General features: G+C 43.0%; 1 protein-coding gene across 1 annotated transcript in view; it reads left to right on the forward strand.

Moving 5' to 3' along the window:
- The window catches only part of LOC147460602 (branched-chain-amino-acid aminotransferase 5, chloroplastic-like), a 42,297-nt gene extending 18,350 nt beyond the window's left edge, over window positions 1-23,947 (forward strand). The window contains exons 8-10 of the mRNA XM_086508078.1: window positions 22,886-22,981; window positions 23,108-23,220; window positions 23,595-23,947. Coding sequence (XP_086364204.1) covers window positions 22,886-22,981; window positions 23,108-23,220; window positions 23,595-23,709 — 324 coding nt within the window. The 3' untranslated portion in view covers window positions 23,710-23,947. The remainder of the gene's footprint in view (window positions 1-22,885; window positions 22,982-23,107; window positions 23,221-23,594) is intronic.
- Window positions 23,948-24,165: the final 218 nt, after the last annotated feature.

The following is a 24,165-nucleotide window of genomic DNA, read 5'->3' on the forward strand; positions in this document are numbered from 1 at the left end:
AAAGAGGCTGAGCTATTGATGCTTTTTCCATAGTATTTTCTGATGGTAAAGTAAGGATAGGTTACCCTTGAGAAAAATAATAGGATGAGATAGAAGGCTTATTATTATACTTAAATATGCATATGTACATTATAGGAAAGATAATTATGTGTCTAAAAAGTTACAAGATAGATCTTGTAGCATGCGTTCCCACTATGTACGTGTCACAGCACGACATCCAGCCCCTCTAAACCTGCACATCCTTCGGTATGTGCCACATTATTTCTTTGTAAGATCAATCCTCTTATACATCTTCCTTGCTTTCTTCTTCACTTGATAATTCCAAAGCTTCATCTTCACTTTGATCTTTACCTGTGGTTTGCTCTTCGTCCTCATCAACATCTTCTGGATCATTGTCTCCTCTTCTCTTAAACATTTTGATCCTTTTTTTTGCAATGGAAATCTTTACGTCTATACCATCTAGTTCAGACAAGCTGTAAGTAGCATTTTCATGCACATGCATTACAACGTACGGTCCAAACCATCTTTTTGAAAACTTACGCATGACTGTGTGCTGGTTATCAAGGCTACTATCATACACCAAAACCCAGTCACCTTTGTCATTGCTTTGCTGTTGAGTCGATGTCGCTTATCAAAGTATTCCTTGTTTTTCAACCTTGCATTTTTTAGTCGTTCTTTTGCAGCTTCAATGTTTCTAGGTCTTCTCTCTAGCTGCCTTATACGCAGTGCGAGGAGATCTTCCCTGCTAAGCCCCTCTTGCCAAGGTAGTACATTCCATGTTGGAATTGTATCTTCAATCAGCATCACTGGCTTTTGACCATACATTAGCTCCGCAGGCATGTAGCCAGTTACTGAGCTATGTGTTGTACGATCAGCCCATAAAGCATATAGTAACAATTTTGGCCACTCACCAACTCTTCCTTCGCAAGCCTTGGCCAAAGCTTTGATGATAGGAGGATGCCCTCTTTCACTCTTTCCATTGCCTTCAGGGTTGTAAGCTGTAGTAAGAGAAAGCTTGATTCCTAATCTAGAAAAGAACTCCCTTGCTTCTTCGGCATCCAGTTCACCTCTATCTGCAGTGATTTTTCCCACAACCATAACGGCAAATCACCTCATCAAGAAGGAATTTGCACACAGCTTCTGTGGTTTTAGCTCTTACTGCTCTTCCTTCAACCTGGTTAGTTAGGTCCTCTCGTGCAAGAACCAAGTATCTCATCTGCCAGAGTCCTAGAGGCATTGTGACTAGATCCACAACCCATTTATAGTGCATGGCTAGTGGATATGTAGGGTGCAATCCATCACGATATCGGACATTTGAATACATTTGACAAGTTACACATGACTCTACAAATTGAGATACATCTTTATACATACCCTTCCACCAGTATTTTTCTTTCAACTTGGAGAAGGTTGCCCCCACACCCCTGTGTCCAATCCATAGACTCTCATGAAACTCTTGCATGAGCTTTACTTGAGTCTCTTTTTTACATATAACCCGTTGTGGTGTAGCACCCTTTTGTTTAGGATGCTTCCACAAGTAATCATCCCTCAAAAAGTACCCATATGCTTTCCTGCGTATCCTCTTGAATTCTTGTTCAGACCAATCATCCTGTTTTGTTAGAGTACTCAAGTAGCTTCCAATAGAAAGCCAATCACCTTCATAAAGATCTTTCAAGAACAATTCAAGTGAATTATTCATGCAGACATTGTTACCTTTGACATGAGAGATAGAATAGAACTTTGTACCTACATCATCTCTCTCATCAATCATTTGTGACTCATCTTCATACCTTGCCCTTGATAACATATCTGCCACTGTATTGTCTTTACCTGCAATGTGCTTAAACTCAGGATTTAAGGACTTAATGTAGGCAATCCACCGCAACATAGCAATGTCTGGAGTTGAGCAGCTTGTAATCATCCCAAGAAGTGGTAGACAATCTGTTTCTACAACCACACATGCACCAATTAGGTACTCTTTCCCACTTTTCAAGGCTGTAACCATATCCCATAACTCTCTCTTTATCTGTGGATAGTTTCTTTGGCGAGCACTTAGCACCTTTGCTCCAAATCTTACCACATACCTGTGTCCTTCTTTGTGATCTTGTCCTATTGCCCATCCAATCCCTGTAGGACTGGTGTCTACTGTCACAATTACTGGCCTTTGACACTCATAGTCTACCTTTCTCAAAGTTGTTGCTGACTTGAGCAACTCCTTTAGCTTTTTCATGGATTTTACATGTGCTTCTGTCCATTTAAACTTCTGATTCTTTCTAAGCAGCTGACAAAGAGGATCAGCTACATTTGCATAATGTGGAATCCAAATAACATAGAAGACACATGCTCCCAGAAACCTTCTAACCTCAGTGATGCTAGTGCATGTTTCTTTCATTCTTTGGATGGCATCTACCTTTGTTGGACAAGGTTTCCTACCATATGGCCCGCACATGTGCCCCACAATAAGCACTTCATTGACATCAAACATAGACTTTTTCCCTGACAATGTAAGATTCACTTCTTCCAACCTAGACAAAATTTTATCACAATCATTTATGTGATTTACCACAAACTTGCGACATCCCTTGAGATCCAAAGCTTTATCTTTGTCACTTTCTTCACATCCTTTGATAGGCAAATCATCAATGAAAAGCATTGTGATTTGAGGAATAAAGTCACGTAAGACCTTATTCATCCCATTCATCATATGTGCAACCGAGTTGGTTGCTCCCTGTGGCAAGGTACACATCCTTACCAAACCCAAAGGTGTCCTCGTGGTTGTCAAGTCTCTGCTTTCGATTGCAAGCTGAAATTGATCATACCCTGAGTAGAGATCCCCCATTGAGTAGATTGCTCTCCCTGCAAATGCCTCTGCAAACTCATCCACAATTGGACCTGTACCTAGATTTCTAATTGTCACCTTGTTCACTGGTTGCATATCTTGGATGAAGCGTAGAGAACCATTCTTTTTCGGAACTGTGAACCACCTGTTTGAGTATGGAGCACAAGAAGGCTCCAAGATTCCCATTTTGATTTTCTCATTCAGTAGCTCTACTAACTTTGGCAAATGAGCCTTTGGAACCGGAATAGGCCGCAGATTCCAAGGCACATGAGGTATTGTGAAAATTACCATAGGAGCTACAATAGAAGGATCAACACATCCTATCTCATGTGGCTCAAATGCAAAAGCCTTACCATGCTTTGAAAGCATTTCTTTGAAGCACTTTGTCTCCTCCGGTGTTAGAAACTCCTTGCGACCAATCTGCAAGTCTTGAAAAGACTCCTTTGTGAAGGTATGCCCAATCTTTTTAGGATTCCTCAAACTTGGTTGTAAAGAAGCCTGCTCAATCTTTTCCCTGTTGTTGGGTGGTAAGGGTGAAGCTACTGGTTTCACCTTCTTTGCTACACTCTTGTATTTAGTTTCAACATGGACTTCTGGGCCAACTGTTTGGCTTTCTTTAAATGCTTCTATTACTTGATACATTTCCATAGAGCAAACTTCCACAACTTCATTTTCAAGATGCAAATTAGACCCCATTATAGTATCAAGCTCACCCACAGTATCTACAAAAGAAACTTGTTCACACAAACCCAAAACATTTTTAGTAGGCTCTAGCAACCCACTCTTTTTCATGCCTATTTGTACATTATGCACATATTGCCTCTCACATCTCTTCAAATCTTCAAGTTTTGTAAAACATACTGATCCATTCTTTGTTACCAAGGAGCTCGTTGAAAACGCTTCACCTATTTTTGGATCAGGCGAGACCCTTTTTCTTTCTGTACCACTGCAATCCCGCTTTACAATGGTACTTGGCCAAAACCCATCATTTCTCTATGATCATGAAACTCTTTGCTCACCTTTGGTAGAGGATGTTCTCTGAGGTTGTCATGATTTCTTTCATGGTTCACACAAACTGTGAGAAATTGGACAGCTCATTTACCATCTTTGCTACGTATCCTAGCATATGCTGAACCATCATCCATTACCTTTGTTTTTGTTCGAACTCCCACAATGTAGGGCTGTCCAAGGATGAGATGATATGAAGATGTATCCTGTACAAAGAAGTTTTGGTCAATCTTTACATCACCTATTGTTACCTTCACACCTGGACATGCTGCATACAATTCACCGAATGAATTGTTTGCCACTTTTACCATCCAGTCATGATTTGTGTCCATCGGCCATTTGCACTTGTTGTAGAGACTCTTTGACATTATGTTTATTTCTAAACCATGGTCAATCAAGGCAACAAATGGCTCTTCAAGATCACCTACCTTGACCAAAGTTTCTGTAGTAGTCCTTGCCCAATGACTTCGTGAATAGTAACTCCTAGGAATATCTTCAACTTCTTCATCATCATTTGAGAAATGTACTTGCTTCACTCTCCCACTAGATTGGTAGCATCCTACCACAGCTCCATCATTCTCCTTATTTTGCAGTTGCATCCCTTGTGTCTTTGAGGTTTCCCCTTCAACCTGTGGACGAGAAACTTAAGCAAGGGTTTGTCTTTTCCTCTTGATGATGTCAATGATCTCCTCATGGAATTCACGCTTTGCAATGCCAAGAACTTCTCCCAGAGTAAACTCAATCTTGCTATTCAAGATCCTTTCCTCCAAGACTTTCTTTAAATTTGTAGCAATCTCAATATCAGATTGTAGTTTATAAGTTGTGCCTTTTGTTTTACCTTTCGTTAGCTCTTTCGTCTTTCTTGTTGTAGACTCCTCCATGAGTACTTCAGGTGGAGATGCTCCTTGTGTTGAGGGTGTTTGAGAAGGCATTGAGTCGCTTCTTCCTCTACCTCTAGAAGCTCTTTTTGATGGTCCTTCATCAGCATTCTCACGTCTGCGCTTCTCTTCTACAATCGCCTCATTTTGTTGGCATTTTGTAATGTAGGCATGCACTGACAATGAGTCCACCGGATCATTCCATCCTGTTTCTAGACGTATGCAATCACCTGCTTCATGTAGAATCTCTTTTGTAAGCTTTCCCTTTCTAGCTAATTGCATGACATTTGGCCAAATTTGACCATGATGGTCACTCACCTCTTCATCACAAAAATGTTCAATTTGTACTCCATAAGTAGCTGCCTCAACTGAAGAGGTGGCATGCTTGGTTGCCATATCTTCAACTAAGGTTTGTATTCCCCTCTTCTCAAAGTTAGTTCTCAAGGGTAGACCTGTCTCTCTTAAGTGGATTTTACCATCCTTAAAAAAGACAACATCTTTTGACAAAGCATCACTAAAATCATCACAATCCCTTCTTACATGGTCTGTACTATCACACCAAATACATCTATTAACAAACCCTTCTTTGGGCTGTTGTCTTTGCCTAGGAAGTGGCCCTGATGGTTGGCCTTTTTCTTCAAGCTTTGCAAACTTCACCTTCAAGTCACGCATTCCCTTCACAAGCTTATCTAGCATGGACTCATCAAACTTAGGAGCGATAAAAGTAGGCTTTACCATTTTGTCAGAAGTTGAGGTAGAAGGACTTGTAGTGTTTACTACCATCTTGTCCCTTCTTCTTTGTCGTTTGGCAAGCAGTGAGACAGCACCTTCAACCTCATTCCAGTCGGTCTTTAGTCCTTGCTCAGCATCTTTATCTTCAAGAAGAACCTCCAAATTTTCTTGAAACTCTTTACCTGCAGCTTGTAAGAAAAGATCTGTCTTCTCTGCATCTAGTGTGGCCCTTTCTGTCCTAGTGAGTTGTGCATAGCGCCGCTCAAATTCTCTAAGTAGCTCTGTTATTGATAGTCCTTGCTTTGGCTTGACTACCCATTCTAAGAATGTCCTTTTGGTCACTCTCTCCGAGTCCTCCATGAAATATTTCTCCTTTAAAGCTACTTTGAGTTCTTCCCAATTTCTCCCATGCCCATCTTTAATTGCCCTAACATGCTCCCTAATTTCTGGAGCAACAACTAGCTCAAAGCTTTGAATCATCTCACCCTCTGACACGCGATGCAGGTCCATCTCCTTCACATACTTGCGTAAGTACTTGGTTACATCTTTGCCATTGAACTGATCTATTCTGTTGACGACCGCTTGTATGGCCTTCGTTGTTGAAATCTCCCTTCTTTTAGTAGCATGTTGTTGCATGAATATTGCAAATGCTTGAAACATTTGCATTGTTGCTAGGTCAAAATGCATATCCTGTTGCTCAACATGATCACCCATGGTTACCCACAAACTCTCATCCTAGTAGATTCGCGTCGGGTTCACCAAAAATATGTCGAGAAATTTGCGGTCTTGCCAGGAAAGCATCGGGCTTATGGCTGTGAGAGTTTGTGAGAGAACTCAACAAAAACTATATGAAGGAGTTAAACCATAGATACCATGAAGACTAGGGTTTGGGAAGAAGTGCAATCAAAGAAGACTCACTCTTTCTCTCTTGCACTCACACACACAAAGAAAGAAAACAAAAGAGAATGTCAAAACAATACGAAGATGAAAACATCAAGGCTATGGTCATATCGTATCATGGGTAATATGAAAGGGTTAATAGATGAGTTAATGGCATTCAATCTTGGCTGACCAAATAGGCTACAAATTGTTCTTTGGAATTGTAGTTTTGTGCTTACCATAATATATATATTTTGTTTAGTGATTGGGATTAATTGTGTGTACAAATCCTTTTGGTTCATAGCAAGATAACTACGCTTACGTCAAAAGAAAAGTTATAGTCTATGAGAGGTAGGATGATGGGATCCGGTGATAGAAGTATTTCATTAAGCCTTTCTGGGCCAAAGAGAAACACTATACGTTGTTGGAAGTGTATTTTACGGCTAATCCATACGTTAATTCTAATAGATCGTACAGAGTGAAAGCGATAGAAATGATCATCATGTGGGTTATTCATCTAGGATAATATGTGAGAAACGTAGATATGAGAAAAATGTAGATATGAGAGAAGTGAAGAGATGAGAAGTTTCCCTCTCAAGCCCTATTCTTGCCCTCTCAAGCCCTATTCTTGCCCGTAGGCAATAAGGATACTGCGGGGAGAGATGTACCTGTAGCAAGGAGAACCTAAAATTTGTAGAGAGGATGAATTACTAAGAGTGAGAGAGATAGGTTTGGTTAAGGAGATGAGATTATATATATATATATATTGGATTAGTCATAAAAATGAAAACAACAAGAAATCAAGAAAACATCAATGTAGAACACATCTTACTTGACAAACCCTTCAGCACCATTATTGATGGAGAGAGAAGAAGAGGGGAGAATTCAACTTTGATTGATACGCCAAGTCCACGCCCTTCTTTGATTAGAGTTGATCTTCCAAGGATAGCATGCAAGGATGGCTAGTCTTCCTCTAGGAGAAAGTGTAGGCTTAGGCTTATGTTAATGGCTAAGTACAATTAGGCATTACTACTCACTTCCTCAAGAATTCCTCTCATCAATGGCTTGAATGCTTGAGTTCCTTTTCAAGGAAGAAGAGGTTCCCTTTTATAGGTGAAGGGAACTCCCAAGGGTTTACACAAGAAGAGAGGAGCCCGTGTGAATAAGAATTGGAAAAGTTGGAAATGAGTGGTCTCCGCATGATGTGGGCAGACTGGGGTCCAGTATTATGATCATATCTGCTCAACCGTGGCTCCAAATAAAAAAGTAAAAATATGGGCAAAAACTTCAGCTCATTAGCTACGATTTTCATTTTAAAATCATTTTCAAATTCGGATTGGAACCTTGTGTAAAAAATTCATCAAAATAAGGTCCATTTCTGGCAGCAAAAGTCTTCTCGTGGTTCCCTTAGCCTAAACTTTCATTTAATTCCAAAGGACACCTCATGCCGTATGAAAGCATGACATTGCTCCTTGACAAAGTTTTGTAATCATGCTTGCAATAATGTATTAAAATAAGTGTATCTTTGAAATCATGCCACCTAGTGTCCCACTAGGATTTGATTTTTCTCCTAGTAGCTATTTAAAAAGAAATATAAGAAAAGTATAAAAAATACATAGAATATATATATTGGAGTTTACCCTAGATATAAGATCTAGCTAGGGTGTGAGTTGATAATGAAATAGTAGGAATAAAGAATCAATGCTTTTTGCCCCAAGTTAAAGAGGCTGAGCTATTGATGCTTTTCCCATAGTATTTTCTGATGGTAAAGTAAGGATAGGTTACCCTTGAGAAAAATAATAGGATGAGATAGAAGGCTTATTATTATACTTAAATATGCATATGTACATTATAGGAAAGATAATTATGTGTCTAAAAAGCTACAAGATAGATCTTGTAGCATGCGTTCCCACTATGTACGTGTCAGTACGACAGCGCGGACACGCAAGGTAGCAAGGGGGCAGCGAGGGCTGGCGGGGGGGGCAGAGAGAGGGCAAGCGGGTAGTGATAGGGGGGGGGGAGGGGGGGGCGCAGCGGAGGGGATACAACAGCAGCGAGCGCAGTTCTTGCAAAGTCTTCTTTCCATTAACATGTGATTAAACAGGGATACTGTTAAGTATTCGATTTGAGATATCAAGTTTCAAACTGTCTGTTTTAAGCTCTGTCCTCATTAATTGTGTCTGTTGCAACTCTTTCCCTCGCACCTCTCACAGCCAGGGGCCCTGTGCCATCCTGGCTCACCTTTCGAATACAAATTCCCCGACACTGCGACTATATCCGGAGTCACTTGGAGCTTGGCTTGGATAGTAGTGCAGTTACTCTTCTACACTCCTGATCATATGGATTGCTACCTTCAGAGTTGCTTACACTCAGCCTCGGTAACCTCATAACAAACTCATCCCCCCACCTGGGCAGTAGGCCACTCCCAGCTCATTCACATTGAGAGCCACACAGAGATGCGGTTTGGTGGCGTTGTTGGCGCGGATTTTGTTTTGATTGACATTGGAGGATTGGAGGCAGGAGATACAGACAAGACGGCGCAAACACACTAGTTTGGCCTTTCCTCTTTTTAGAGGTTATCCACAGCACATACTGCTCAGTCTGGCTTCCCTTCTTCATACAGGATGATTACGGTGCAGACAACTTGGTCTAACCACACCTCTTCTCAATGGCCCTTCACAACGCAAATCTTGAGTCTGGCTTTCCCCTCATCTTGGATTATCCTACCTACTGACAGGACACCATCCGGTGGTGGTCCGTGCGGTCTACCGATTACTTCTGCAGCTTACGGTAGCTTCTACAGTGCAGACTGCTTAGGCTTTCGTTGATTGGGAGGGAGTTTATGGCGCAAATTACTACATCTGGCCTTCTTGGAGTTTTACATAGCTCAGCCAATTGGTCACTCTGGGTTACAGGTTCATGCATTGACAGGCTTCCAGTCATTCTCATGATGGTTCCTAGGCTTTTCCATTTTCTCCAGACGGTTTGACTATAGACACCACATATCCTATTGGGCAGGACACTTGTAGGTCTATCGGCACTTCTCTCACGACAAGGAGTTGTTTTCACACTCAGTTCGGGACCTTTACGCAATATCTTCACCTTGTATCGACGGAGTACAGCAGTTTGCTACACTGCTCATGACGGCACTTTACCATGGAGATCTCTTGGCGGTTGGGACATCCCAGACTGCTGCGGACATTGCAGCAGACATCTTCATCATTTGCCTCACATCTTCGGCTTTATGCGGTTTGTTCAACATCAGATACTGAGAGGGGGTGTTAGACTTACGCCACTCTGCTGTTTCATAGGTCTAGGGCATAGTTGTACAACTAGTATGTCTTCGGGCTGGCCACCCATAGTCTAGGTTGTACCTGGTCCGGCTGCCCGAGTTTGGGGCCGGGCGTCCACTTTTGTCCGGGTGCCCACATATGTTTCCATATATCATTTTTTTGTTGGGTCCTTGCCCTACCTCCCCTTGGGCACCTATTTATGGGGCCAGGGAGGTACCCACTTCCACACACATCTGATTGTATAGACTGGGTCTTCTCCTCATGGTAGTCATGGGGAAGTTGATCGCCCCCTCTTCACCATATCTCTCTCTCTCTCTCTCTCTCTCTCTCTCTCTCTCTCTCTCTCACGCTTCTGCACACGCACTCTCACAGACATCATCATTGTCGTCATCAAGTACCACAACATTAGTACCCATTAGCATCAACATCTCAGCATCCAGTGATTGTATGAGCATTTGTACAAGAATAAAGAAAGTACTTGCTCTGGCAACAGAGCAAGGGGGCCCTTGAGGGTTGGGACCCGACATTCGGTGTCGTTTCTTTTCTCTCTCTTGTGTCTCTTTTTTTTAGTTCAGTTCAATTCTTTCAAGTGAAGTAAAGTGTCCCTTGTGTTTGTGCGGAGTACTAGATTCAAGCTAAATCCATAAACACTGCCGTTGCACCTGACACTAGGATTGTAGACACTCCTATTTAGGGATAGGTACAGAATTGGCTTTGGATGTAAGGTGCTCGGAAGTGAATGTTGAACTTTGCTCAAGATGAGTGCTCCGAATTGTGCTCAAGGGTTCTTTTTACCTACGGAAGGGAGAGCCTTCCGTTTCCTTAATGAGAGAGTGCAAGTGATCACAAACAAAGAGAATAGACACTGTGCGTGAAGGTGCTGAGATTGAGAGAGAGAGAAAGAAGAATACGACACCAGAATGTTGTCAAACCCTCCTTCGAAGGCGCCACTCTCTATGGCGAGAGCGGTCTACTTATGATTGCACAAATCTCTACAATGCTTGGACTTGCCGACGACGTCGACGACGACGACGAGACCGGCTGAAATCTGAAAACGCTAATGGCTGAAATCTGCAAATCTTCATCTGCTGAATTCTGACTCGATGTCGGTGACGATGTCGATGACGACGGTATGACGACGACGCGCTGAAAACGCAGATGCTGAAATCTGCGTTTTCCGGGCTGAATCTGCAAACTTCACGGGATTTGACTGTTCGGCGAGGATCTGCGAGGTTTGGGACTTCCTCTGCGGGTCCTAACTGCTGAAAACTGAAAACGCTGGTCTATGGGCTGATTCTGCTGCGAAGATCTGCAAAAACGGTGAGGTTGATCTGCAAACAAAAAACGCTAGGGGCTGAAATCTGTCTTGCGGAGGAAACTGCTAACGCTAGGGCTGATCTGTTGTCGCTGGGGGATCTGCTATCGCTAGGGCTCTGATCTGCTGTGTCTTGTGGTCGTTGAGGCTGCTCTGCAATGCAAAAACGCCAAGGCTGATCTTGGAATGAAAACGCTAGGCTCTGTTGTTGGGCAAAAACGCTAGGTTGGTCTTGGGGGGTCCTGTTGAGAAGGTGCCTGTTGAACCGGAGCTCCTGCTGCCTCTTCCGCCTCAATTGCTAGCGCTAGGTTTTTCTTATATAGTCACTTACTGAAATTTCCCTATCTAGTTCCCAACAAAAGTCGCTTAAAAATAATAAGTGAAAAATGTCAAAAATAGGGAAAATAGGGCTATGCATTGTAAAAATGCTCATGATGGTATATGGAAATCTGATGATCATGTTGTGTGCAACCAGAGGATATGCATCTAAATCAAGTGTCTGGACATGCACGGTCTGCGAACGGACTCACAAAAGTGCCAGATCACTTCCTATTCTAGATTGACTTGACTGAACTGAACCCTGGTCATGCTATAGCTTGTCCACGGACACATAGGGTTGGATGTGTCACGTTACATTGGAAGTCAATGAAGCATGACCACGTGGCACATAGAGTCATGTGCACGTGACATGGTGAGTAATGGGTACTGAACTCCATGCAAGTCATTAGATGGTCTCGAATGAATGGCCTTCTTGATGATGTCCTCCACGACTACTTTTGAGAGAGAGAGTCCCCTTGGTAATGTGGGAATATCCAAAAGACCATGGAGGGTGATGATACATTCACTCGCAAACAAATGTACTGCCTCCTCTATTGATGATGCCCTTGTTGGTTACCGACCAACCTTTGCTACCCGAACTTAGATGGTGTGAAAACTGCAAACCGGATGGATGCTCATGGAGCAAATGGCTGGATATACAAACATTGATGCCCACGAAGACTACTGGCCAGCCTATGCTACCCCTACGCGAGAAGATTGGCGAGAGCAACTCCGAATGGGAGATGAAGATGGATATGTTCTTTTGAATGTTTACAAACCATGGCAAATCCTTTGTATGATGTCTCATGAAACTACCAAGTAACTTCTTCTTCCTTCAACTGCAAGTCATGTCGATGCTTATTTGTTGCCTTCTTATGCCGTGCTTGAGACTTGTCACTTCTCCAAAGCCTCCCATACCTTGGCGAAAGCAGTGTCCAGATCTTGTGTTTATTGATCTGCTTCAAAAATCTTATCTTGGGTTCTCAGAATGAGTGGAACCTTCTTGACACCCTAGATAATCTCAAATGGTGGCTTCCCTATAGAGGTATGAACTGTGTTTTTGTAAGCAAACTCCACCAAGGGAAAAATTTCTTTTTTGATCAAAGATGCATGACCTTAACAAGTCTAAGACCATTGAATTGGCTATCGCCGACTGCCCTGCTGTCTGTGGATGAAACAAGGATGAGAATTTAAGTCTTGTGCCTATATTCTCACAGATTGCCCTCCAAAACAAACTCATGAAATGGGGATGTCTATCTGGAACCATAGATTCAGACATACCATGTAAATTTGAAAATCTGCGAGACAAACAACTTAGCCAAATGGTTGGCATTAATTGTTTTCTTTACCGGAATAAAGTGGGCTTGTTTACTGAATCGGTCAATGACTGGCCAATGCCATTGGGAAAATAAAATTTGAAGTCCATTGCTTTTGGCACCTCAATGGGCCAATCTAAAACTGGGCAACACAAAGCATCACAAACTCCCAAGGTCGTCTAGGAATGGGTAAAGGTTGTAGGAGACCAAGTGTCTTATGCCGATCAAACTTGACTTTTTGAGAGACCAAACAACTGCAAACAAAGTGGTCCACATCCATTTTGAGCCTTGGCCAATAGAAATAATTCTCCACACCTTTCAAGGTGGTGTCAATGCTGCAATGCCTAGAAAAAGGTGGAATATGGCACTCTATCTTCACCTTGTTCCTCAACCTTTGAGTAACACACAACATTGTCTTCCGCATTAAATAACCTTCTTCTAGAGCATAGCCTGCAACTGTCTCCCAATCTGCAACTGTTCGAAGATGTTTGCAAAATCCGGATCTGTGGCGTACTGATCAATCGTATCCGTGAAGTTTCGATGGTGGATCACCGGGATAGCCGATATCTGTGGCTTTTGTCAACAAGTTCTTCTTTCCCTTAACATGGACGATCTGAAAATGAAATTGCGTCAAAATGTTTGCTCATTTCGTCTACTTTTGAAAGTTGCTTCTGGGACAAGAAGTATCGCAAACTTTGGTGATCGGTGAACAATGTAAATTTTGCTTCTAGTAGAAAATGGCACCACTGAGTAAGAGCATGGATGTTTGCCAATAGCTCCTTGTCGTAAATCTATGCCACCTACTCTAGTTGCAAGAACATTATACTCTCATAAGCTAGAACTGGTAGAATCAATACTAGACCAGTTGTCAACTTTTCCTCTAGAGTCTTGATTGTTGTAGTCTCTAATGGTCCCCAAGTAAAAGGAACCCCTTTCTGAGTCAAAATGTGCAACGGAGAAACAATTTTTGCAAACTTCCGAATGAACCGCCTGTAATACGAACATAAGCCGAAAAAGCTGCAAACATCACGTACATTCTTCAATTTTGGCCAGTCTCTAATAGTTTCAACCTTGGTCAAAGTCCATCTTTACACCCTTTGAAGAGACAATGTGTCCCAAAAAGTGTATTTGTAGCAACCAAAACTTTCTCTTTTTCCCATTAACCACCAACCTATGTTGTAACGCTTGAAAAACCCATAAGAGATGGCGTCTGTGCTCTGCTTCACTCTTAGAGAATACGATGATGTCGCTGAAAAAGATACCCACAAATGTCGGTACTCTCAAAAAATGCTGTCCATCATCCTATTGAAGGTTAGAGGAGCATTTGTGAGACCAAACGACATCACCAAATTGTAAGGTGCAGCGGAATGAATGTTGTATTTTCTCAAGATTAGTAATCTTTACTGCTCAAGGTTCCTTTTAGTTCTTAGGGAAAGAGAGAGCTTTCCGTCTTATAGAGAGTGCGGTGATCACGAACAAAGTGAGTGGATCTAGTGCGTGCAAGTGAATGAGACTGAGAGAAGGAGAGAGAAAGTTAGGACACGGAGAGGTTGTAAAACCCTCCTCCGAAGGCCCCACTCTCGTCGGCGAGAGTGGTCTACTTGATTGCACAAAAGAGTACAATGCGATTGCAAAGGACTGATGCTATTGGACTATGCCGATGACGATGACGGTGACGACGACGACGACTGGATGGCTGAATCTGTGATCTTCTTAGGCTGAAATTCTTGGACTGTTTTAGGGCTGAAAATGTCTGTTTTAGGCTGTGTTTTTATGGCTGAAAATGGGGAACCATCTGCAACCTCCTTGGGGGGTGATTGGCTACTGTGCATAGGCTGAAAACTGCGTTTTCTTACCGCTGAAATTGCAGGTCAAAAACGCTGGGCAGATCTATAGTTGGAAAACAAAAACGCTGGTATGCTGGACTTACTGTTCTGCTAGCGTTAGCATAATGCTGAAAACTCTGGGAAATTCAGCCGTGCTGGCCTTAGCAAAAACGCTAAGGGGTTGGGCTGATGCTGAGGTTCAAACGCTAGGGATTGGTATGGTTCTGTCGCGGGAAAACACCGGGGATGGGCTGATCTGCAAGGGCTAACGCCAGAAGAGGGTACTCCAATGGCGATGGCTGGATCTGGTAAAAATGCCAAGGATGGAAGTGGGATCTGCTGGCGATGGTGTTGCGGGGGGTACTGTTGAGAAGTTGCTTGTTGAGCGGGAAGCTCCTGTTGGCTCTTTTGCCAGAAAGTGTGAACTTTGGTTTGCTTATATATTAACTTGGCAAAATTGCCCTACCTACTTTTGTTGGAAAGTCACTTAAAAATAATAAGTGAAAATCCCAATAAATAGGAAAATAGGCTAAATGCACTGGAAAATTTCCCTAACTGATGCTAATGGATTCTGATGGGAATTCCGATGATCATGCTGTGTGCAACCGGAGGATATGCATCTATGCTATGTGACTGGGCATGCACGGTTTACGAATAGACTCACAAAAGTGCCAGATCACTGCTAATCTAACTTGATCGGACTGACTGAACCCTGCTGTGGTGTAGCTTGTCCACGGACACATAGGGTTGGGATGTGTCACGTAACATCCCCTCCTTTTCAAAGTGAGGTACTGGTACCAAACTGTATGGCGTTGAGGGAGATCGCCAACAACATCCGGAATCCTGGAAGAGACTCTTCGCCGACCCATTCTGCTGTGTGGGTCGAGCGGTACTTGAACTTCATAAAGGTCTGCAACGCTTGCGTCTTTGGGCCGCGCCGAAAGCGACTCAAAGTCTTCTGTGGCTCCTTCGATGCTTCAACTTCGTCTAGAGTCCTGCTTCTTCCGTCTTCAAGAATCTCCATGGCTGAAAATTCTTGAAACCATCTCCAACACAAAACCATGAACAAACCCATTCCATGTAAAGTGAAGGAAAAAAATCTTGTCTTCTCTAAAGATTGTGTATGCAATGTAGATGAACATAGAGACGGAGTGACAACCTGTTCATCAAACACATGCAAACAATGCGCTCGAATCTTTTCTGTGTGATCGAAATCAATCAACTGTGGCAATTCACAATGGAAATGCCCATGCTTGGTGCTCACACTAGCATGTTCTCTTTCGGAAACTGTGTCATGCCACGGAAGAAACATGGAATGTGACTTCCTGACATACAAACTTTTCAGCTTTTCATGAACAATCCGCATACATTGGTGCTCATCCATGAGAGAAACGTGCTCAACATACAATATGTCATGCCTAGGAAAAGGGATCACATAAGGATGCTGACTAAAATACAGGAAACCTTCACGAATGAAACACTTGAACAATGCATGCATATCAATCATGCGAACACACAATACTTCCTGTGACGGTTCTTTGGACCAGGGCTCGAGAGCCAAGATCGCTTCTTCGGAATCTATCGAATCTTCTTGTGGGGGATCTGTGGACCTCGACTCGAAAGCCAAGATCGATTCTTGGTGATTGATCGAATCTACAATGAGGTTAGCTTCGCTAGAAAAAGCATCTACTAACACATCATCCTTGTGAACAATCACATCTTCTTCATGCAATTCATCATGCTTGTCCTTTTCATCTAAATCATCATGCAAATCATGGTCAATCAAATCATCATCATGCTTCACACAACCATGCAAATCTTGTGTGTCATGCTATGGAGAAAGAGAGACTGAGAGAATCTCCTTATCCCGAATCCTTTCAATCTTGTCCTGCATATTAGCAATGAGAGATGGAGAATGAGGAATGTCCTCTCCATGAATGACAATAGGAGAATCACTTTTGGCATTGAGAGTTATAGTGTTAGTCAAAAAATCCTTGAGAGCCTTATTATCACGAAACCATCGAATGCCCAAAATCATATCACATCCTGAGAGAGGAGAAACAACAAATCTTCTAGTGAAGGCAGTCTGTTTAATTGCAAATAACACATCAAGGCATTCCTCGGTGATGAGAGCGTCCATACCAGGACGAAAGCCAGAGACCTCGATAGGAGATCTCGGACTAACTTCGAGGCGGGCTCTCTCAACAAGAGAGGAACTGATCACATCATGCATACTACCTGGGTCAAACAATATGACAAAACGGTGCCCCGACGTACGACCATAACATTTAATGAGAGAATCATCAATAGGAGGGTTCTGAGAAACTGTGGGCACAATCATGTTCATTCATTGTATTGACAGATGTAGTGGGTGATGTGGGTTCTCTAGATTCATTCGATTCAAGCTTAGGATATGTTCTTTTTATGTGACCCTTAATGTGACAATGAAAACAACAACCTTTCTTAGAATAAGTGCTTTGTTCTTCCGAAGTGATGTAACCTCCTACAATTCCTTGTGCTACCTTTTCATCTGGAGTAAGCTTAGGTTTAGCAGTTTTGTTAGCCTTACCCTTAGATTCATTGGAAGAATTCTTTGATGAGAGACTGTTGGTAGATTGGTTAGAAGAGTTATCATTCTTACCATTCTTACCGTCCTTACCGTTCTGAGGAGTCTGCGAGGTACTTGTGGAAGTCTTGTTCTCCTTAGGCTTTCCCTTGTTGTGCTTCATCTCCTGCGCGAGAGCAATCGCTACCGCCTTGTTGAGATCGATTGGATCGAATACCTCGACATCGTACTGGATGTACTCGTCCAATCCAAAGAGAAAAGCCTCTTTGCGCTCATCATCCGACATGCGTAATTGGGCACCTAGTTGCAAAACACGATTAGAAAAAGACAGGCATACCATTTTGCTTGAGAGCTCGCCAATCGTCCTTCAATCGTGCAAGGTACTGAGGTGGCATAAACCACGCCTTGAGCTTGTCTTGGAAATCAGCCCAACTAAAAGAGAGGGGTGTGAAATCGTCGGCTGCCTCTAGGTGCGCGGCTAGCTGTGCCTCTTGCCATGCGTGGTACCAATTGATGGCATCACCGGCAAGGTACATAGCTGCCGTCAAAACTTTGCTATTCTCTGTCCTCTTAGTTGTCGCAAAATAAGCATTAAATTGATGCAACCAAGAATGAATAACTGTAGCATCCATCTTACCGTCATACTTATTGAAAGTCAACGTTTCTGTGACTGGATGGTTGGAATCCGCGTCGTGGCTTGCGCCACTTGACGAACTCCCATGATCTTTGGGTGGTTCAGTCTTCTAGGCTAGGATGTGGGAAATAAATTCTTGATGACGAATCTCCCTTTTAGCCTCTCGTTCATCGCGCTCGCGCTAAAAAACAAGTCGATTGTCTTCTTGTTTTGCGGCAAGAGCAATGGGCTCACGTTCTTGAGCAAGGCGATTTTCATTGCGCTCGTGGTCCTTGGCTTCTTGTGCTTCTGCTTTGCTTGCGAGTTGTGCCAATGCAACTCGATTCGTTTCTTGTTGTTGTGCCATCATGTCCAACATCGATTTGACCATCATCTCCATAGAAGTGAGTGCAACTCGTGGCGTAGATGGCGAAGGGGGAGGGTCGAAAAAGTCTCATGGTGGGGAAAAATCTTTGCTGCCTCTCTCATGCTCATCACCTGTATGCGAAGTATCCATTCCGCTTTGGGTGACGATCATGCACTATAATCTTGGGTTCTGAAGTTCGCGAGGAACTTGGGTTCTTGAGGGTCTTGAGGTTCTTGAGGTCCTTGATTCGTGAGAATCTAGGGTTCTTGAGGTTCTGGGGTTCTTGCTTTTTTCTTTCGCTTGCAAATCGCGTTGGAGAAGGATCTTCTCTTCACCCGAGTTCTACTCCTTTCTGCGGGCGCACCCCTTGGCAGCCTTGCGCTCACACCAAGGTTGCTTTTTCCCACATCAGGTCGATTGGCCGGCCGTTAAGTGCACGGACCGCTCTCAATGAGTGAAAAGAGACACAAGGGGAGGCTGGACAAGCCCTTCTTTCTTGGGATTCCTGTCACTCTTCAACAAAACACGATTAGGAATCGCCAAGTAAACAAGAGACACAAGGGGAGGCTGGACAAGCCCTTCTTTCTTGGGATTCCTGTCACTCTTCAACAAAACACGATTAGGAATCGCCATGCCCAAGTAAACTTGGGTTCGTTTGACCGCAACAAGCAAAAAAAATTCTTGTGGTTCTTTCCTTGAGTAATGCAGAACACTTCCAAAGCTCTGATACCAATGTAAGGTGCAGCGGAATGAATGTTGTATTTTCTCAAGATTAGTGATCTTTACTGCTCAAGGTTCCTTTTAGTTCTTAGGGAAAGAGAGAGCTTTCCGTCTTATAGAGAGTGCGGTGATCACGAACAAAGTGAGTGGATCTAGTGCGTGCAAGTGAATGAGACTGAGAGAAGGAGAGAGAAAGTTAGGACACCGAGAGGTTGTAAAACCCTCCTCCGAAGGCCCCACTCTCGTCGGTGAGAGTGGTCTACTTGATTGCACGAAAGAGTACAATGCGATTGCAAAGGACTGATGCTATTGGACTATGCCGATGACGATGACGGTGACGACGACGACGATTGGATGGCTGAATCTGTGATCTTCTTAGGCTGAAATTCTTGGACTGTTTTAGGGCTGAAAATGTCTGTTTTAGGCTGTGTTTTTATGGCTGAAAATGGGGAACCATCTGCAACCTCCTTGGGGGGTGATTGGCTACTGTGCATAGGCTGAAAACTGCGTTTTCTTACCGCTGAAATTGCAGGTCAAAAACGCTGGGCTGCTGATCCAAAACACTGGGCAGATCTGTAGTTGGAAAACAAAAACGTTGGTATGCTGGACTTACTGTTCTGCTAGCGTTAGCATAATGCTGAAAACGCTGGGAAATTCAGCCGTGCTGGCCTTAGCAAAAACGCTAAGGGGCTGGGCTGATGCTGAGGTTCAAACGCTAGGGATTGGTATGGTTCTGTCGCGGGAAAACACCGGGGATGGGCTGATCTGCAAGGGCTAACGCCAGAAGAGGGTACTCCAATGGCGATGGCTGGATCTGGTAAAAATGCCAAGGATGGAAGCGGGATCTGCTGGCGATGGTGCTGCGGGGGGTACTGTTGAGAAGTTGCCTGTTGAGCGGGAAGCTCCTGTTGGCTCTTTTGCCAGAAAGTGTGAACTTTGGTTTGCTTATATATTAACTTGGCAAAATTGCCCTACCTACTTTTGTTGGAAAGTCACTTAAAAATAATAAGTGAAAATCCCAATAAATAGGAAAATAGGCTAAATGCACTGGAAAATTCCCCTAACTGATGCTAATGGATTCTGATGGGAATTCCGATGATCATGCTGTGTGCAACCGGAGGATATGCATCTATGCTATGTGATTGGGCATGCATTGTCTACGAATAGACTCACAAAAGTGCCAGATCACTGCTAATCTAACTTGATCGGACTGATTGAACCCTGCTGTGGTGTAGCTTGTCCACGGACACATAGGGTTGGGATGTGTCACGTGACAAAAATACTCGTACAATCCAAAGGACATCTTGCACGCGGTCTTGTATACATCTCTAGGAGCGATCCTGATCTGATGATAGTCAGTTTTTAGGTCAATTCTGCTAGAGCATGTAGAACACTGTAACCTATCGAGTATATCATCGACCCTGGGTATTAAAAACCTACTCTTGATGATGATTTTGTTGAGAGCTTTGTAGTCAATACACATTCTCCAAGATCCATCTTTTTTTTAATTAAACCAACAACATTAACAAACAATAAGGTAATGTATTGGACTGAATTAGATCCTTTTCGAGAAGCTCTTTCACTTGGTTCATAATTTCCTTGTTTTGAGCTCTACTTACTCTGTAAGGTGGTCGGTTCGGTGGCGTGTTGCTGGGATTCAAATCAATGGTGTGATCGTCAAGTCGCAGTGGAGGTAACTCTTTGGGCAAACCCTTTAGGGCGGACATGTTTGACGTTTTATGAAGTAGATTGAGTAAACGAAAAAAATGGATTTCATTAATTTTAAGTCGGTCGAAGCGGATATAAGGGAGATGGACTCACCTTTCAATCTTACATCAAGAATAATATGTTCTTTGATGTTGCCTTCTTAGCCTTGTAGTCGACCATCACGCCGTTCTTATGGTACCTGGGAATTCCCAAGAGTATGTCACATTCTTCCAAAGGCATGATGTAAAAGTCCTCGTGCCCTACATACCGTTGACAATGCAGGCAACCGAAATTTGCCTATGACAGGTGTAATGGCAACATCCCGTCCTGGTGACGGTGGCCACGTGTGATGTCAGTGCAAAAAGCAAGACTCGTTGTATAGCTTGCCACACCGTCACGCTCTACGTGATTTGGATTATCTGCGTGCGCGCGCTTTATTGATCAGTTGGGCCCCCTCGGCAATTGCTTTAAGTTGGTAAGGGGTTAGGATCTTTCATTTCTTAACCCTTTACTTTGTGGGCCACTCGACATGACTTTCTAAGTTGGGATTTCTTTTGTACCTTCTTTCTTTTCTAGGCTTTAGGCCTCTCGGCCCGTTCTTGCAAGGCTTAGTCAAGTTAGTCCAAGACGCGAAGGTCACAAAGAGGTTCCTAGATGCAAATTTCACATTCAGAGAATTGATCACGTCACAGAGGATTCCCGCTATGACGAAGAGATTGGCATGGACCACCTTCCTAGGGAAGTGAGTCTAGCTAGGACAAGCCAAATGAACGCATTGATTTGATGCATATAGGACCTCGACGACAGAAACCTTAACCCTAAAACTCGTCACAGTTGGGCTTTTGTTTAGTGTTTTTAGCCCTCGACCGGTTCTTGTAAGTTGTGCAGGGTTTGGATGATTTTTTTACCTCTTTGTCTTTTAGGGCACTTAACTGGTCTTTAGTAAGTTGGTAGGTCTTCTTCTTCTTCTCCTTGTGTTAGGTTTTAAGGCTGCGGTTTGGGGAGCATCTAGCTGCATATGGCCTCTAGACGATGTAGGTTGCGATTTGGGGGGCGTTTAGATGCAAATGGAAACCTTCCAGAGGTGCAGACTGTGGTTTGGGAGCGTTTGGTTGATGGCCTGTGATTTGGTTCTAGGAGGGAGTATTCATGGGGGAGTTTGTCTTGATGTCTTGTGATTGCATCTGTAATCTGTGTTGCATCGTGATTTGTGAAGCATATGAATCTTGTGCATCAACACTTCAAGTTGGGTAAGATTACTTGGGTATGCCATTGTAGTGCATCAAGAGACCCCTTTAAAGGTCAGCATGGTTTAGGTGTAATGGCCAACTTTGCTACACCAGAATATCAAGACCTCCGATGCGCGATGAGGTGATTGGATGACCCTTGGATTGTCCCTTGGATTGTGGAACTTTATGATGTAATGCATGCTAGAGAATATGTTGTTTGGTATGGATGGGCATTGTCATGTATGCATAGAGACAATGTTTGCTGATGAATTGGATCGAGTTTTGCAGGTCTGATTGTGGATGATTACTCTTCTTTCAAGAGGGGGGTATGCCACAAATTAGTGATGTGGCGTTCATTGAAGACATAGGGGGTTAGGACTTCAAAATCCGAACTCTGACAAACTTGTAGAGTATGGCTAAGGGACCTAAAGCCTAAAAGAAAAATAACACTCAAATTTGCGTAACATGCTGATGGCACTGTCGTACGGAAATCCTTGAAAACGTGGATGGATGTTGACGTGGCATGATTGTACGGACGGGCTCGGGAATTGCGGAGCAGCCTTCTTGGCGATGGATTTTGGACTAGTTCCTTTTGGAACAATAGCTGTTCATAGCAGTTGAGGCTACTCCCCCAACATTGGTCCCTCAATGAATCCACGTGAGCATATATATTAGTTTCAAAAGAGTTACAAAAATAAAGAGAGTATAAATAGAGGTGTCTCTCTTATTAATAAGATAGCCTTTATCCATGTGGATTTGACATCATCCTTTAGATCTTGAGAAACAATCCAACGGTAGATATTGCTCTATGCGTCAACCAACCATAAATAAATTACAGTACACTGCGTCCGTTTGCCAAACCATTCAAATACTGTCTTATTTCTAGAAGGGTGGTTGTGCAAAACTCTTGGTGAACGTCAGAATCCTCCCATGCGACACGTTGACACACTCTAGATTCTCTAGACTGTTTTCTCTCTCCTGGAAGATGCTTTGTGTAGAACCTGCTGATTTTCTCTCTGGTGTCTGAGGACATAGCAAAGATGGCTATCTTTCCTATTTAAAATGGTGTTAACTTCTCTCTCTAGCACTTATATTATGAGAGAGCAACTTTTAAGTCGGTTATGCCTGGCTGTTGCGTTTCACTATGGCTTTAGGAGATTATTGCTTTTCTAGTTAAGCTGCTTGTATTCAGGGAGGTTCCTAAACTTACCAAGCCTGTATTGGTGACAGTCTTTGTTTTTCAGTTCAGTTTCTCCATCCAGTTTCTCCATGTTTGTAGGGAAATAAATTGGCGACTCCACAATTGAAAGGAACCATACTTCCTGGAATCACACGGAAGAGTGTCATAGAACTTGCCAAAAGTCGTGGTTATGAGGTGAGTGTCGTAAGTTTGTATTTCCTATTTGATTGTTGTGTAGGTGTCACGGAGTTTTTCCTTGTGCCATGATTCAACAGTACAAATTTGTGTTTTGTTCTAACCAGAGGTGTTTTCAAATTCAAGGTGGAAGAACGGCCAGTAAGTGTTGACGAACTACGGAGCGCAGATGAAGTATTCTGTACAGGAACTGCAGTGGTCATCTCCCCAGTTGGGAGCATCGTCCTTGAGGGTGACAGGTCTGTCCCAACGCTAATCTTGGAGTTTTTCTTCTTATGGCTAGTAAGTGAAGATGTTTCTGGCCTGAAGGGAAAGTACATGTTGAGTTCATAGAGTTATTTTTCTGAAAATTTTAATGCTTTACAAATGGATAGCTTGATCTTTGGGGATATCCATACAATTTGCAATGTGTGCAACTTGAAACGAAATGCGATAGCTCAGAACACATGCCAAGACTCGAGACTCGCAGCATATTGTAGAACTGTCTCCTGTTCATTTTTTATTTTGTGTCAATCCGAGCTACTGACCGAGAGGTGGAATGATTAAGGATGTCTTGACTCATTGATTATAGAAATATATCTGATGCGTTCAAGTGCTCTCTCTTTTGTTGCAGGTTAGAATATGCAAATAAAGGTGTGGGTAAAGTGTCTCAAGAGCTTTACGCCGCTTTGACAAGCATACAGATGGGCAAGGCAGCTGACACCATGGGGTGGACTAAGGAGATTTAGAAGCTTGTATTCCGAGTGACCTTGTGATTGACTTATGAGCAGTCCTCATTGTAAAAGGCACGAGTCAAGGATGTCACATTCCTGTCCTTGGCGGCATGCAATGCAATGCCCTTGGTGAGATATCTGTTCGTATGGTCTGTGACGCTTTTGCGTTATAAGACTGCTAGTGGGGTTAGACTCCCTTGTTTATAAGAACTTTCTAACAACGAAATCTTTCCAATGGATTTCACTTCGTAGTTGTCATGAGTGCTTTTTGGAAGAACTTTTGCACCATGTGTAACCTTTCAGCTTCAATTACATGAATGGGTATGTATTTTCATAGCACATGCATTTTGCACGCACACATAATACATGCACACTCATCCTCACATGTATGTATGCACGAGTACTTGCATGCATCGATACATTTCTCCAGGCATATATATATATATATATATATATATATATATATATATA

The sequence above is a fragment of the Adiantum capillus-veneris genome, chromosome 3, assembly GCF_014529385.1.
Source record: "Adiantum capillus-veneris isolate H3 chromosome 3, ASM1452938v2, whole genome shotgun sequence".
Lineage (NCBI taxonomy): Eukaryota > Viridiplantae > Streptophyta > Polypodiopsida > Polypodiales > Pteridaceae > Adiantum > Adiantum capillus-veneris.